General features: G+C 41.1%; 1 protein-coding gene and 1 non-coding gene across 10 annotated transcripts in view; both read right to left on the minus strand.

The window, feature by feature from the left end:
• The window catches only part of BCAS3 (BCAS3 microtubule associated cell migration factor), a 574,202-nt gene extending 568,802 nt beyond the window's left edge, over nt 1-5,400 (minus strand). For 4 of the 9 annotated variants that reach the window (XR_003428780.1, XM_027087291.1, XM_027087297.1 and 1 more), the window contains exons 1-2: nt 5,252-5,398; nt 3,451-3,538 (exon numbers count right to left, since the gene is read on the minus strand). Coding sequence is in view for 8 of the 9 variants with exons in the window: in XM_027087291.1 (XP_026943092.1) it covers nt 3,451-3,521 (71 nt within the window). In the remaining variant the exon portion in view is untranslated. Of the gene's footprint in view, nt 1-3,450; nt 3,539-5,235 lie in introns of all 9 variants that reach the window. The other 5 variants (XM_027087294.1, XM_027087295.1, XM_027087296.1 and 2 more) reach the window with 3 other exon arrangements.
• A 3,255-nt stretch (nt 5,401-8,655) lies between these two features.
• Nucleotides 8,656-8,761, minus strand: LOC113609801 (U6 spliceosomal RNA). Its single transcript, XR_003428799.1, has one exon. It is a non-coding gene; the product is annotated as a U6 spliceosomal RNA (small nuclear RNA).
• Between the last annotated feature and the right edge of the window lie 6,713 nt (nt 8,762-15,474).

The raw sequence follows: 15,474 nt of genomic DNA on the forward strand, positions 1-15,474 counted from the left end.
GGTAACCGTAAGTTTGTTTTCCATGTCTGTGACTCTGTTTCTGTTTTGAAATATAAAAGTTCATTTGTATTATTCTTTAGATTCCACGTATAAGTGATATCATATGACATTTGTCTTTCTCTGCCTGGCTTACTTCACTCAGTATGATAATCTCTAGGTCCATCCATGTTGCTGCAAATAGCAATAATTGATTCTTTTTTAAGCCGCACGCTCTCTTATTTTGATACAGATAGAACTTTTAACTCATATTTGAAAGAGTGCTGACAGAAGACTTGGCTAAAGCAAGACCGTCCTCTTGAGTCAGAGCAGAAGAATGCCCTAGTTAGAGCAAGAAAAACTGTTGCTGATGACTCAGTATTTAGTGACCTTCTCTTTAAACTGGTTAAGAACCTAGTCCCTTACCTGTATCTAGCAAAATGAATCTATATTTTGCTGCAGATGCAGGCATTAGAAGGAGTTATTAAACAGTCCTCACAGAACTTTTGGTGTGGATAAGGTATGGGAAAATATCAAAATGCATAAAGGTGAAGAACTATTAAGGACACTAAGATATTTTAAATGGGAAATATATGGAGATCAGCAAATGGAGGAAAAAAATTTTTCTTCAAAATATATACCAAATCAAATTCATTTCAGAGAAATGTGAAAAATTACATTTGAAGAAAATACTGTGAGTTACCCTAAATCCTATTTTTTAAAAAGGCAATATGCCTTAGATACCTACAAAAACTGAGTAGGCCTTAAAAAAAATTTTTGATTAGGCCTACCTCTCCAACCTCACTTTTCTCCCACTCTTGTAACTTACTCTGCTTCAGTCACATGCAACTTCAATTCTTAGACTACACCAAGCTCTTCTTTGAATCAAGACCTTTACACCAGCTTTTTTTCTGCATGGATCCCTTCGCAAATTCTTCCCTGCCTTTTAGATCTCCAGCCTAAGTGTTACCTCCTCAGAGAGGCCTTCCCTGACAGCCTTAAATCATACTCCCTAATGCTGTTCTCTAACATAGCACACTGGGCACTGATCAGAGCCTGTAATTACTTACTGTGTCCTCCACTAGAATGCAAACTCTATTACAGAAAGGAATCCATCTCTCATATTTACCTTATATCTCCAGAATCTATAAGCCAGTACTTAGCCACAGAGTAGATGCTCAAGCATTATTGTTAAAAGAATACTGAATAAAGAACTTCAAAAAACACTAAAATTATGTATTGCGTAACAAAAAGCAATATATGTGGAATACCATATGGTGAGGCAGCATAGAATAGTGCATAAGCACACAGACTCTGAAGACAAACTGCCTGGGTTTGATCCAGGTTTCCCTTCTTGGATGTTACCAAGGAAAACTTTTCTCTCTCTGCTTTGGTTTCCTCATCTGTAAAATGAAGATTACAACAGTACCTAACTCATAGCTAATAATATGCTTAGCCAGTTGCCATGGTCCACAGTTAGCAAAGAAATATATAGCCCTGGGAAATGCAGGAGGGAAAAAAAAGCAAGTATAATGGTGAAATATCATACTATACATATATTTTTTGTTAGTCTGAGAAGGCAATTTTATGTAACATGCTAAACTGCTCAAGGGAAATAATTCAAAATGCTACAATTCCCTTATTAACACTTTGAAAGACAGAAAGCAAACTTTATCTCCTTAGCCAGGTATTCAAGGGTCTTAATTGTCCACCCCAACCTCCTTTAAATAGGTCAACTTCCCTAGATTCCATTTATGAAAATAGCTTGCCTTTCCCACCTCTGCTTACTCCATTGCCTTTGCCGAAAATGTGCCCTTGATTCTAATTGCCCAAATTGTATTCAGCCGTTAAATTACACGATAAATGTCAGCTTTTTCAAAATTTATTTATTTATTTTTGGCTTCATTGGGTCTTTGTTGCTGTGTGCAGGCTTTCTCTAGTTGCGGTGAGCGGGGGCTACTCTTCGCTGTGGTGCGTGGGCTTCTCGTTGTGGTGGCTTCTCTTGTTGCGGAGCACGGGCTCTAGGCACGCAGACTTCAATATATGTGGCTCACAGGCTCTGGAGCGCAGGCTCAGTAGCTGTGGCGAACGGGCTTAGTTGCTCCACAGCATGTGGGACCTTCCCGGACCAGGGTTCGAACCCATGTCCCCTGCGTTGGCAGGCGGATTCTTAACCACTGCGCCACCAGGGAAGTCCAAATGTTAGCTTCTTAATGAAACCTTTTCAGATCTAAAATACTCCCACTAAAATATTCCCTCCAATCAAAATTTTAAAAAAATAATAAGGACTTCCCTGGTGGCGCAGTGGTTAAGAATCCGCCTGCCAATGCAGGGGACATGGGTTTGAGCACTGGTCCAGAAAAATCCCACATGCCATGGAGCAACTAAGCCCGTGAACCACAACTACCGAGCCCACGTGCCACAACTACTGAAGCCCGCGTGCCTAGAGCCCATGCTCCGCAACAGAGAAGCCACACAATGAGAAGCCCGCGCACCGCAACGAAGAGTAGCTCCCGCTCACCACAACTAGAGAAAGCCTGCACATAGCAAAGATGACCCAACGCAGCCATAAATAAATAGAATTTTTAAATAAATAAATAATTTAAAAACACAAAATATTCCCTCTAAATTCCCATGCTGTTTTGCTGGCAACTTTTTTATTCATTAGAGTGCTTGCAAGTATACACAGCTTAAAACTACATTAGGGACTTCCCTGGCGGTCCAGTGGTTAAGAATCCGCCTTCCAATGCAGGAGACGCCAGTTCGATCCCTGGTCAGGGAACTGAGATCCCACATGCCGTGGGACAACTAAGCCCGTGTGCACTCTAGAGCCCACAAGCCACAACTAGAGAGAAGCCCCCACACCACAACAAAGATCCCATGTGCCGCAATTAAGACCCGACGCAGCCAAAGAAAAAAAGAAAAAAAAACTACATTAGATTATAAGCTACTGCAAAGTATAGCCATGCTTTGTCAAAAAAATGCTTAAAATATAGAAATGTACTCTTTACGACATTCACTTTGAAACTTTCTGACTGAGACCTAGAGTGATACATCACAATCCAGAAAACATATACATACATATGAATGCATATTATCTATGTGCGTGTCAGAACACAATACTAACTCCCAACTATATTTTCTACTATATTCTATTTCATTTTTTGAATAATGGTCTTGATCCACTAAACTGATTTAATGACACTAATTGTTAAACCTGAGGTTTGAAAAAGCAGTACTCAAGGACAAAATACAGTGCTTTTCAAGTACTCTATATAAATGTGCTAAATACATCAAACTGACCCTCCAATTACTGCTTTTATTTGGCCTTGGCAACGATGTTTATCATCGTGTAAAGCCAAAATTAAACAGATTTTACAAAAGTAAGTACTGCTTAGAAAGGAAACCTAAATGTTAGTTACTATTCTGAGTAATCTTTCCTTTACCTATCAGGCTTATCTGAAATTTGCTTACGTGACAGCCTGAGGGCGAACCACGACTCCACCAGTACAACGACTGGGTCTTCTGGGGGAATCTGTAGCCATTGCTTCATTCACAAAACCTGTTTCCAGAACAAAAAGACAGAAAATAATGGATCATTATTGTTGGGGGTCGGGAGAAAGATACATGGTTGCTCACTAGAGATCCCTTGTCACAAATACCTAAATGTTAGGTCCTAAAATGTAGGAAAATTTCCCAGCAATTCCTATTACACCTAAAAGAGGGGAGTGCAGAAGAGGAAGAAGTAAATAAAAGATTTTTCAAACTACTATGAGGTTTTCTTATTTGGACCAAGGCTCAGAACCACAAAACTAGTTAAGACCCTTGCAGGACCCTCTGACCTACTGCTTTTTTATTGTTTTTGTTTGTTTGTTTATTTTTGGCTGTGTTGGGTCTTCGCTGCTGCACTCGGGCTTTCTCTAGTTGTGGCGAGCAGGGGCTACTCTTCACTACGGTGCACAGGCCTCTCATTGCGGTGGCTTCTCTTCTCCATGTCGCAGAGCACGGGCTCTAGGTGCGTGGGCTTCAGTAGTTGTGGCACACGGGCTCAGTAGTTGTGGCTTGAGGGATCTAGAACATAGGCTCAGTAGTTGTGCAGCACGGGCTTAGTTGCTCCGCGGCATGTGGGATCTTCCCGGACCAGGGCTCGAACCTGTGTCCCCTGCATTGGCAGGTGGATTCTTAACCACTGCACCACCAAGGAAGTCCCTGATCTACTATTAACATAAACTAGGAAGGGATGGAAAGTCTAGCACAGGATCACTTTATAAAAACAAATATGCTAACTTTGCGAGCCAAAATTAAAGAATTTACTGAAATCTTATATTGAGATAATAAAAATATACATGGTATAATATTTTAAGACCAAATGGAACAGTGAGGTACTACCTTCCAACTAAGAGTGTTGGGAAAATAGGAGTAAAATGGCCTACGTATCCTGATGGATGTTAACTAGTCTTATTGTGGTGATATTTTGCAGTGTATACAAATATCGAATCATTATGTTGTACACCTGAAACTCATGTAATTTATATGTCAAATATATATATATATATTTTAAAAAGACTGCAGTCACAATTTAACAAGACTATCAAAATCATATTTGTAACCTCATTTGTAATCATATTTGTAACCTCTGCTATTGTAACCTAATCACCATAGTCTAAATAAGTAATAAAAACATATATGACATTAGAAGCCCTTCCAGTCTCATCACTGAATCCTGATCCTTGAATGTCTAATAAGCATCTGAATCACTGGGGAGGTTTTCAAAGCATGGACTGTATGTGGTTAAGGTTAAAAGAGACAGCAATATTAAAGATCTCTTACACGGCTCAGGAAAGCCCACAGCCTGGAACTAATCTTGAAAGCCCTTAAAAGCATCTCCTCTAAGCAGGGAGCATTCTATCACCTTACTTGAAAACTCGCAAACTGATGAGTCCCATCTGCTACAACCAAAACACCCTGTGCCCCAACTAGCCCAGGTACCCCTTCCTCAGTGGGTATCTTCACCTCCAGCCCCTGAGCCCTCTCATTTCCATTCCACCCTTTATTTCTCGAAACACAGGCTCCCAAGAACTGTCTTTAAGGGCCCTGTCTCCTGAGGACGACCCTCGCCAGCCCCTCAGGCCGCACTCTCCTGAAAGACATCAGCACGGCGTTACCCATTTCACCTCCAACGCTGAGCCACCGCTGTCCCCGGCCGCCCTCTGGCCCCTTGCCCTTCCTCCCCTCCCCCTCCGATTTCCACAGCTCTACCTCGTCGAATTCCTACCAGCCAAGCCCTCTCCCCTCACGCTGCTCGTCCCACGTCCTCGCCAAGCCTCCTCGAAGCCGCAGCACCGCCAGCCCTCTCACCGGCCGCGCCGCCGGTAAACGCTGCTCTCCAGCTCAAGACTCACTGTTTGGAGTCTCCCCTCGTGATTGACGGTTACCACTTCCTACCACGCCTCAGCGGAACTACCTTTCTAGCCAATCCCAGAAGCAAACTGGCCGCAGCTGGGCACCGCCCTTAGAGGTCAGCTTCGCCAACCAGCAAGTAGCAAAGAGGCGGACCCGCCTCCTGAAGTGATCCAATCCGCTGGGGCTCGAGGGAAAACACAACAGTATGTGAGTTCGGGTGAAGCCGGGGTGTAAGGTTCGGTTGCGAACGCAGGCAGGTAGGGAGGAGTTACAAACATGTCTGTTTTCCTTTGGACACAGCACCTTCGTGGCCTTGTCAAAAAGCATCATGCCGCAGAAGCCTGTGCACGTCACTTGGGTGTCTCAGGCTGGGAGTCGTACCTCACGGGGACCGGTCTGTTTACATCGAATTCTCGCGACAGCTGGTTCGAAGCTCAACGCACGTGGACATGGCAGCTGCCAATCACTTTTAGCTGGCCAGTCAACCATCCCGAACGCGCCTTCTGCCCCGCCCTTTTCAATGTGTTTACCTTCCGGGAGCTTAGGCTGGCTGACGCTGATGGGCTGCCCTGCAGCCAGGGTGGTGATCTGAATGACCGGTACGGCTTGTATTGTTTTCAATTTGACATGGGTTTGTGGACCACACCTGACTCCTTCCTAACTGTTTACACTTCCCGTAAGGAACATATTGAGATCGCCCTGGTGTCATTCCGTCGGTTACATTTCTTATATAATAATATTTATTGTTCTATCGAAGGAACGCTCAACATAGACTTAAGCACTTCATAAGTACTATCAAATTTAATACTCTTGACAATCCCATGAAAATATGGCTTATTAATAGGCATGGGGTTTGTAACAAAGTGGCTGATACAGCAGTAAAAACTTTTAAAAGGTTTTAGCACTGTGAAGGAGGGAAAAGTTTAGTAGAGAAAATACCTCACCAGAAATATGCAGTTAATCAGGTGCTGGACAGACGGATGATGATATAGATATAGATATAGCCAAGAAACCACCCATTTGCTTGTGATGCTCAATTAGTGCCAATAAAAAGGACACCCAAAGTAATATTTATCAGGCTAATGTTTGGACATTCATGTTCTTTCACTACACAAATTCCCAGCACTGTCGTCCTTTTAAGATTTGCTTACTACATTAAACCCAGTAATGAAAGAATCTTTCCAGTATTTTGAATTCCCTTTGTTCTTATTGCTTTCACTGGCTTACTTCCTTGTTGTCTTTGAAATGTTTTTTGGTTATTTCTCTAATACATGTCTCATTTTCTCCCACTAGAAAGTTAAACTCCTCCTAGACATTAATAGACTAAGGCTTTCATGTTGTTGAATCCCCCTTTATACCTAACTACCCTGAACACAACAGATATTTCAAAATTCAGACTTACTTGAATTAAATAATTATTACTCTCATGTTGTCCCTGACCCAGAGCAGGAATAAAGAGAAAATCCAGAGGAGACCAATAGGTAATACTCACAAGCGGGATAACCAGCATTTGTATAAGGTTTTTCAGTTTAAATAGCTGTTTTACATGCATTGTTAAATTCCATAACTCTTTCACTATTCCTCTACAAAGTTGTGGAAGGAACAAGGAAACAAAAATCATAAACACAAATTCAATCATTCAATAAATATTTGAATGCCTACTAAGTGTCAGGCATGTTCTAGGCTCTGGAGATACAGCAATAAACAAATCAACCAATGTACTTGTCCTCAGCCAGAGAACTTGCATTCTGGTGGGAAGACAGAAATAAACACACAAACAGAGAAATTCAAGGAGTGTAAAATGGTATGGGAAAAAAATAAGCCAAATAAACAGAGGTCAGAGCTGGCTTATTTTAGGTAATGTGGTCAGGGAAGGCCTCTCAGGAGATGGCACTTGAGCTAAGACTTCAATGAAGTAGTAAGAAAGCTGCTCTGAGGGAAAAGCAGTCAGGATAAAAGAAACAACAGGTACAAAGGCCTTAAGAAAGGAATGAATTTTGAAGAAGAATGAGAAAAACATTGTTGTTAAAGTGAATTAAATAGAAAATGATAGCAAACTAGTTAGGAGAGGTAAGCAGTGGCCAAATGGAGTATAGTGTATAGAATTATAAGGAGTTTTAGTTTTATTCTAGGGTGGGACTCTATTGGAGGACTTTCAGCTAGGAAGTGTCATGATCATACTTATATTTCTAAAAGATCGTTCTATCTACTAAACAGAGAATAAACTGTCATTAGGGAGGGGACAAGAGTGGAAACAGTGGGTCAAGTAGGGAGGCTATTTCACTAGACCAGATGGGAGAGCTGTCTAGAACTGGGCCTAGAAGTGAAGCAGCAGAGGTGAAAAGTAATCACTTTCAGAATATTTTGGAAGACAGAACTAAAAGAACTTGATAATGGGTTGGATGTGGGATAGAAGGAAATGAGAGAATCAGGGACGATGCCTGTGCTTTGGGCTTGAACAACTGAGTGATGATGTTTACAGATAGGATGAACCCTGTTGAAGTTATACATTTTTTAGTGGGGATGAATTTCTGTGCCCTGATTTCATCCTTTGTAAATTGTAAAAAAAAAAAATTATTAGCCTGATAGGATTTTTTTTATTAATGTGATGTTTTGATAGGAGGTTGTGTTTTATTTTATGTTTATTTTATTTATTTATTTGGCCACGTCATGGCATGCAGGATCTTAGTTCCAGACCAGCCATCGAACCTGTGCCCCCTGCAGTGGAAGCACAGAGACCCAACAACTGGACCCACCAGGGAATTCCCAGGATTTTAAAAAATTAATTTATTTACTTATTTATGGCTGCATTGTGTCTCTGTTGCTGTACAAGGGCTTTCTCTAGTTGTGGTGAGTGGGGGCTGCTCTTCGTTGCGGTGCACAGGCTTCTCGTTGCTGTGGCTTCTCTTGTTGCAGAGCACGGGCTCTAGGCGCGTGGGCTTCAGTAGTTGCGGCATGTGGGTCAGTAGTTGTGGCTCACGGGCTCTAGAGCACAGGCTCAGGAGCTGCGTCACACAGGTTTAGTTGCTCCACAGCATGTGGGATCTTTCCGGACCAGGGCTCGAACCCATGTCCCCTGCATTGGCAGGCGGACTCTTAACCACTGCACCACCAGGGAAGTCCCAGCAGGATTTTTTTTTTTAAGTTTTAAAATTTTGCAAAGTTTAATGTTGGTACTGTTTCTTTCCATATCAGTTGGTACAATTTACATCATATTTTATACTATTTAATCTTTGCAAAGACATCATATACACAAAGATACAAATTCGATAACTGAAAAATATGGAATGTTTCATGAATTTGCATGTAATCCTGTGCAAGGGCCATGCTAATCTTCTCTGTGTCATTCCAATTTTAGTATATGTGCTGCCAAAGTGAGCACAAGCCTCACAATTCCACAAGTGGGATTCTTATGAGGTGTAAATAAATTTAAACTTCTCAGAACCAGTTAGAAATTTATACAAATTAACTCGTTGTAATTACTAACTTGCCAGTCTTACCAGGTTGAGAAGTTCCGAACCTTAGGACCTGCTTTCCTTTCTTATCGAAGTTTTCCTGCCAGAACACCATATGTCATTACTTGCCTTGAGTTGGAAAACAGTTTGCATTCACATCTGTAAATGTATTCATCCTCTTAACTTATGTAAGGTTTTTGCACACAATTCTCAATTCTTGAAGAGATAACAACAGATTTTGGTTTTCTACTGTCATGTGAGAATATTAGGCCCCAGCAGTGTGCCATTGTGAGGAAGTAAAAGTGCTGCAGTAAACCGAAAAACAAAACAAAAAAAACCCAGCTATACTCCGTTTTTTCTCCACAAAGATGGTGTTCGATTCTCTCATCAGCCTTCAAATAGAGAGAAAATAGAATTTGTGGTGATCATGTTTTGAATGGACGTGAATTGTGGGTGGTTTGTCCATATTGCCAGCTGATGAGTCACTTCAGATTATTGGGACGCGGGGAAACGTTTCACAATCTGTTCTTGGGATTGAGCAATCCCAGCTAGGAAACTCATTTTCAGTATATAAGAAAGTAAACTTCAACCTAGAGTCCTTTTTCCTCCAGTTGCTATAATGGCCCATTGTAATAAATCACTGATTACTAAAACTGCCTCTCCGGTGGCCATGCAAATCAAAAACAAAAGTTCCCAGTTCCCAGAGATTTGTCAGAGAACTATCCAAATGTCAAGGTCAGTTTATACTTTCTCCCCTCTTTTTGTTTGGTAGGATTAGGATTCTTTTTTCAGCCTCAAACAAGCCATTGCCTCACTTGTTTTGGCCACCAAAAACACTTGGACAAGAATCACATGATTTAAGCAGTGGTGAAATAATCTGATTTCACATAGAGCTATGGTGAACATTAATATTTTAATTGTCAGTCAAGTATAAGGAAAAACAAAGAGGGAATTCCCTGGTGGTCCAGTGGTTAGGACTCTACACTTTCACTGCTGAGGGCAGGGGTTCAATCACTGGTGGGGGAACTAAGATCCTGCAGGCCGCGCCAAAAAAAAAAAAGAAAAAAGAAAAAAGGAAAACAGGTAAAAAAATCATCATCAAGTGTAAGTTCGTCAGTTGTTCAATGGTATCACTCTGGTTGGGGATGTTGTAGCAAGGGTGATTGTACGTGTGTTAAGGCAGGCCGTATATGGGAAATCTGTACCTTCTGCTCTAATTTTGCTGTGAACCTGAAACTGCTCTAGAAAATGTCTATTAAAAAATTACATTTCTCTAAAGTCCTCTAATTGTGAGGTAAAAATACATTAATTACTCACTCCATGGACATTCTCTCGTGCATTCATCAGGCTGAAACTTTTGAACACTACCATTTGTGGTAATCGCCTAAAAATTATAATTCTAAACTTCAGAATTGCAAAACCAACATAATCCAAGGTTATATAACCTCACATCTCTTTAATTACAACACCTGCCATTTGTCTGCCCTGCATATTACTAGATAACTGTGGTTTCTGAAACACCATTTCCCACATTTCTATTTGAAATTCTAAGTATTTGTTTACTATCTTGGGTCCCTTCACCCCAACCCACAGATCTCTTTAGCCCACTCTGCTCATTCTCAGGCCCAGCAAACTTTCTGAAAATACAGTGATAATTTTTTTTTGCTTTGTTATTCTCTTGAAACTAGTATTTATAAAGTGGCCATGTAATTTGTCATCCTGCCTAGGAAGCCTTCATGGAATGAGGCTCTATTAATAATTAAACCAAAAAAATAAGGTAAAGTAGGACTGTCCCCTGCAAACCATGAAGTATGGTTACCCTTTATCTTTGACACATTAGTACTACTTTGTAACTGTTTTGTGCGTGATTATATATTTCTGCATGATTATAAGTCTATTGTCTATTTAGCTAAAATGTAAACTCTTTGACAGAAGTGATTATTTGTTACATTTCTATTCTCCATAAGACTCTGCTCACTAACAGGAAAAATTTCATGTCAGAACCCCAGTAATTTATCCTACAATTTGGAGCTGGTATTTATAATTAAAGATACCAGAAAGTAAAACTATTAACAAAGACCAAAAATTAGTTTCATCAACTGTTTTAATGATGGCCATGGCATAATTTATCTTCCCCTCATATACGTAAACCTGGATAAAGATTGCTTTAAATCAGTGAAAACTGAATATGTAGTAACAGTTTTGAGAAGCTAAAATTTTAATATTAGGAAACATTTATAAACATTTATTTAGCACTATATACCTGCCATTGTAGTAGCATTATCTGCATTTTACAGGTGGGGACCAAAACTCAAAGATGTTAAGCCATTTAGTCCCAAGTTCAGGCAAAGTGACAGAAGTGCATGGTTCCTGAAGCCTCAGCTTTCTGCCTGAAAAAGAAGAACCCCAAAGAAAGGGAAGGTACCATGGAGACTGTAGAGAGGGAGGAGCTCAGGAAAGCGACCCCACTGAGTACATTAGGCATGAATCTGATCTTAATCAGCATATTAAAGACTTTGAGAACTTAACTGGCAGATAGCTCACTGCCCAGGTCCCCAACTAGCTACTGGGTGATGAACACATGGGACAGATCAAATTACACAATGGCAAAGGATTTGGAAAATGAACTGATATTGAAACCACAGACCACAGAAGGCGTGTTGGAATATGTGGCATTGAGACAGGAAGGGGGCAGGGCACAACCTTTTAAAGAATGACAGCCATTGAGGATGTGACATAAACTGGTTACCACAAACTAGGTCCAAGATGGCAGATGATTGACTTCCGCTAAAACTTGAGCCTCAGTATATGCTCAATGTAATACGTCAGCAAGCTAAATGACACACCCACAGGTGCCATGACAGTTCCAAGGCCCACCATAAAAGGCCAAAAAATGGGCGGTGGCCCAATTCCTGGAAATTCCCGCCCCTTCCCCAAAATAGTTGGAATAATCCTCCCACTCATTAGCCTATGAAATTACCCACCACTATAAAACCTGACAACCCCACATCCTTAAGCCTCTGGCCTTCTGAGATGACCCACATTCAGTGTGTATCTCCCTGCGTAAGCCTTCTTTCACTTTATTATGGCTCGCTCTTGAATTATTTCCTGCACGAAGCCAAGAACCCACACTCAGCAGCCGTCCCAGGGACTTGCCTGAGACCTGGGATGGGACGTGACCATCCTCTTGTGCCCCACTTTCTTTCCTGCAACAGCGTGAATTAACCAGATTGACTATCTATTAAAACAATGATCTCCATAAGAGCTAAATAAGATTGTCATAATATTCAAATGTCTAGGATAGAATCCAAAATTACATGGTATACAAAGAACCAGGAAAACCTCAATTTGCATGACAAAAACAATTAACAGATGCCAATACCTAAATGACAAAGAATAATATCTGACACTTTAAACCAATATTATACAAATGCTCTTGCAAGCAACTGTGAACACTCGACATGAATGGAAAAACAGAAAATCTCAAAAAAGAGAAGATATAAAGAACTGTAAGCAGATAGGGTAGGGGGTCCTTGGAGAAAGAGAACCAGGCCTGGCTTTCTTGACATAAGAGAAACTATTTTGGCGTAAGCCATTTTGTGACCTGAGCCTGGTCACGAAGCTTGCCCTTGAACAGGTCTCAGTAATTAATGATATTAAGGGAAGTGAGGGAATTCAGGAACAATGGAAAAGCAGTCAAGAAACAATAGTTCAGTGATAAAAGTCCTAGTTCCTCCCCAAGGGGTGTACATATCCTCTGATACATATCTGGTACAAATCCTTTCCATGTCCCCCATTTCTTGTTTGTAGGAAATAGGCTTCATTCAGCCTCCTGACCTTCCCTGAGTTCCAAAGAGCAGTTTCAAACTGCTGCTTAGCAGGGAAGGGGAGGGAAAGCAGAAACAAAGGGGGAGCAGTCAAGAAACGATAGTGCAGCTGTGGGGCAGGGTCCTGGTTTCTCCTCAAGGAAGATAACAATATCTTTGAGTTCTGTAGGAACTATGGCCCCCACTCGGGTGGAGAATGGTAACTTAAGGCTGAGCACAAGATTCCTTGAACACGGCTGTTACCTCACCATCGACCAATCAGAAGAAAGTCTGCACGTGGGAAGTCTGATCCCTCTTCCCAAAATGATTCTCCCTTTAAAACTTTCACGGTCAAGCAGAATCTTCAAAGTTGATTTTTGGACACCAGTCCGTCTTCTCCCCAGATTGCTGACTTCCTGAATAAAGCAACTCTTCCTTTCCAACCAACACTCTCATCTCTTGAATATTGGTTTTCCAGCGGCGAGCAGCAGAACCTGAGTTCGGTAACACCACCACCTTCCTCCTGGGAGAAGAAGCTGGAGATTAAGTTAATAATTGATCATGCCTATATAATGAAGCCTCCATGAAAATCCCTGAACTGTGGGGTTTGGAGAGCTGCCAGACTGGTGAACAGACTCATGTGCTGGCAGGGTGGTACAACCCAAATCCATGGGGACAGAACCTCCTACACTTGGAACCCTTCTGGACTTTCCTGATGTCTCTTCATCTAGCTGTTCATCTATATCTTTATTATATGATAAACCAGTAAACACATTTCCCTGAGTTCTGTGAGCTGTTCTAGCAAAGTATCAAACCTGAGGTGGTGATTGTGGGAATGCTGAATTATAGTCAGCCAGTCAGAAGAGTAGGTGACAACCTGGGACTTGCAATTGGCATCTGAAGTGGGGGCAGCACCATGAGACTGAGCCCTTAACTTGTGGGATCAGATGGATAGTGTCAGACTGAACTGAACTGTAGGACACCCAGTTGGTGTCTGCAGAATATTGCAGCATTGCTTGGTGTAGGAAAACCCACACATCTGGCATCTTAAGTATTTTGAGTGTGAGTAAAGGAAGAAATAGTGTTTGTTTTCCTTTCAGTGGACACGGTTAAGTAGTGGCATAGGTAAATAACATATCCAGAGTAGAATACGAAAGAAGGAGGAGGTGCTGTGATGTACTGATGTGGAAAAATCTTTAAGATATAAGATTAAGAGAGAAACAGATGTATAGTTGCATGTCTATGTACAGATTGGTTGGCTACCCTGGGGACTAAGGTGAGGGTAGTTTCATTATGTACCATTTTATAAATCATGAATTTTGCATCATGCATTATACTACTGATGTATACATTATAGGCAAATAAAATTTAATAAAAATAATATAAACATTAAAACATTATTTGTTAATTGCATAACATCTTTAACTCGTTAAAGGCCTAAAAACAGCCCTAGGTACACATACAAAAGAGAGCTAATTTTACCTTTTAGTTATGTATCTCAAACCAAAAATGTTTCCAGTATTAGACAGCTATTAGTATGGTATGGAACTGGACTCTATGGCACTATAAATGTGACCTAGGAAAGAATGCTATGACATTTACATTAAAAAATTGATCTGAAAAATAAAGTTGGAAAAATTCTTCACAAAAAATTGACTCCAAAAGTATATGCTACTTGCTATATGTCATTACCTTGGAAAGATCCGAAAAACAAACTCATTAGTTTTGAAAAACTAGCCAAAATTAATGTTTCACCTGAACCACTGGTTCTCAATCTTTTTTTTTTTGAAGGAAATTTTTATTTATTTATTTGGCTGCATTGGGTCTTCATTGCTGCACGCGGGCTTTCTCTAGTTGCGGCGAGCGGGGGCTACTACTCTTTTTTTTTTTTTTTGCGGTACGCGGGCCTCTCACTGTTGTGGCCTCTCCCATTGCGGAGCACAGGCTCCGGACGTGCAAGCTCAGCGGCCATGGCTCACGGGCCCAGCCGCTGCGCGGCATGTGGGATCTTCCCGGACCGGGGCACAAACCCGTGTCCCCTGCATCGGCAGGAGGACTCTCAACCACTGCGCCACCAGGGACGCCCCGGGGCTACTCTTCATTGCGGTGTGCGGGCTTCTCATTGCAGTGGCTCCTCTTGTTGTGGAGCACGGGCTCTAGGCACGCAGGCTTCAGTAGTTGTGGCACACGGGCTCAGCAGTTGTGCTCGCAGGCTCTAGAGCACAGGCTCAGTAGTTGTGGTGCACGGGCTTAGTTGTTCTGTGGCATGTGGGATCTTGCCAGACCAGGGCTTGAACTCATGTCCCCTGCACTGGCAGGCGGATTCTTAACCACTGCGCCACCAGGGAAGCCCTCAATTAATCCTCTTATGGAAAACTGGTGTGCTTCCAATTGCACAGTTCCTAGGATACTGTAGGTGCATGGTCAATGTTGAATGCATGGATTAACTCTTCAATGTCTCATTTAGAGTCCTATTCTAAATTAATAAATTTAAAAAATTTCTCTTTGTAGAACAATTTATCACACCAAAAGAACATACTCTTAGTATTTTGGTATTAGTTCCTTTTAGTTTTTTCTTATATTACCAAATAATAATTTTATTCATTTTTAATTGCTACATAATATTTCATCAAACTCTTATAAGCCACAACTGATCTAACCATATACTTATTATTGTATATTTAGCCTGATTTGATGTACTCTAAGTTAAAATTAAAAAGTCAAGATTGCAAAAATAAACATTACATGTATTTTAAGTTGTTACTCTAAAGCTTGATCATGGCCTAACAAAAAGTTAATATACACCATTTAAACAAACCACTAACAAAAATCCA

This window comes from Aethalodelphis obliquidens, unplaced genomic scaffold (genome assembly GCF_003676395.1).
Source record: "Aethalodelphis obliquidens isolate GAN/ISIS:26980383/991018 unplaced genomic scaffold, ASM367639v1 scaffold58, whole genome shotgun sequence".
In the NCBI taxonomy this organism is placed as follows: domain Eukaryota; kingdom Metazoa; phylum Chordata; class Mammalia; order Artiodactyla; family Delphinidae; genus Aethalodelphis; species Aethalodelphis obliquidens.